Source organism: Papilio polytes, unplaced genomic scaffold (genome assembly GCF_000836215.1).
Source record: "Papilio polytes unplaced genomic scaffold, Ppol_1.0 DF821400.1, whole genome shotgun sequence".
In the NCBI taxonomy this organism is placed as follows: Eukaryota; Metazoa; Arthropoda; class Insecta; order Lepidoptera; family Papilionidae; genus Papilio; species Papilio polytes.
This window is the reverse complement of record NW_013527804.1, coordinates 1235117-1236488: the sequence shown is the minus strand read 5'-3', so window position 1 is coordinate 1236488 and position 1372 is coordinate 1235117. Positions and strand designations below refer to the sequence as shown.

Below are 1372 nucleotides of genomic sequence, written 5' to 3'. Positions count from 1 at the left end.
CTATAACATAGACCCTTGATAACTTAAGACCTCTATAACTTAAAATATTTTGTGTTTCTCTCGGACTTTAACTTATCGAGGTTCTATAAAAACATACCTATAAAGTTTTTTTTTAATATAATGTGATTTGTTGGCGAAATTAATGATTATTTTTTGTTTTAAATTCCCTCGCTAAGTTGTGAAATGGTTGAATATTTTCGAGTCATTTTTTTTCTGGTTATTTTATAACAAGTAGAATCGTTTAAAAAAAACACATGCATATTCCCTATTAGGGGACAAGAAAAATCTATCAATCTATTTTTTGCCATAGTAAACTAGTAAGTAATATTGAGATGTTTTTTTATTAGGGGTTGATCCATATGTTGACAACCACTGGTCTTGTCTGTCATTATTTATTTATATTTTTTCTGAATATTATTTTATAGCAAGTGGTGTCGGGCAATCACTGGTGATGATATTATGCAAATGAGTTTAAGGTATTTTTTTATTTAAAGATTTTTTTTTCTACCTTCAATGTCCTAATTATGTATGTTTTTGCGGATTTTCTTTTGGTTTCTAACATTACTTGGTGTTTTTGTGTCTGTTTGTTGATGTGTGTGAAGGCAGATCTTTGTGTAATATGAATTTTTGAAATTTTTGTCATTTCGCTATAAGAATTATTGCAAGTTTGCATAGTTCCATTCTATAGTACTAGTTGTTGCTCGCGTCTTTGTCTGCTTGAAATTAAAAAAATAAGAAAATAATATAGACTTTGTTACTCACTGATAACATAGTTTTTTAATGGTGAAAGAGTTTTTGAATTTGTCCCAATAGTTTTTGAGTTACTTCAATACATATAAAAATCTTTCCGCTTTATAATATTAGATTAAGATGTAAAAATGACACAAAGGGCCTTTTATATTTAAATCCCAGATGCTATAATCAATTTCAACTAAATTTTGCCCCTTTTGGCTAAATTGCTTCGTCCCATTTTAATTTAGTTATTCCTACATTAATATTATAAAGAGGAAAGATTTATATTTCTGTATATATTGAAAAAACTCGAAAACTACTGGGACAATTTCAAAAATTCTTTCACCATTAAAAAGCTACGTTATCGCTAAGTAACATAGGTTATATTTTTAATTTCACGTGGACGAAGTCAGTAGCAACAATTATCTTTAACTAGCTGTTCCCGTGCGGCTACATCCGCGTGAAATTGTAAAAACTTTATTTTATTGTTTACATTTGTGAAATGTCAAAATTCAAATGCATAACTGACAACATTAGTTTCTTGATGTTGGCAGCAACTTATGGTCTCTTTCCCACATTAGGGCTTTTATCCAAAATATTTACCCCCTAAGTTTAATGGCGTGAAAATATATAGCCTAAA

The 1372-nt window shown here is 28.9% G+C and overlaps 1 protein-coding gene across 1 annotated transcript in view; it reads left to right on the top strand.

Moving 5' to 3' along the window:
- LOC106108693 overlaps window positions 1-1372 on the top strand; it is a 14247-nt gene that overhangs the window by 2497 nt on the left and 10378 nt on the right. Inside the window, exon 5 of the mRNA XM_013289952.1 lies at window positions 426-476. Within this exon, the coding sequence (XP_013145406.1) occupies window positions 426-476 (51 nt within the window). The remainder of the gene's footprint in view (window positions 1-425; window positions 477-1372) is intronic.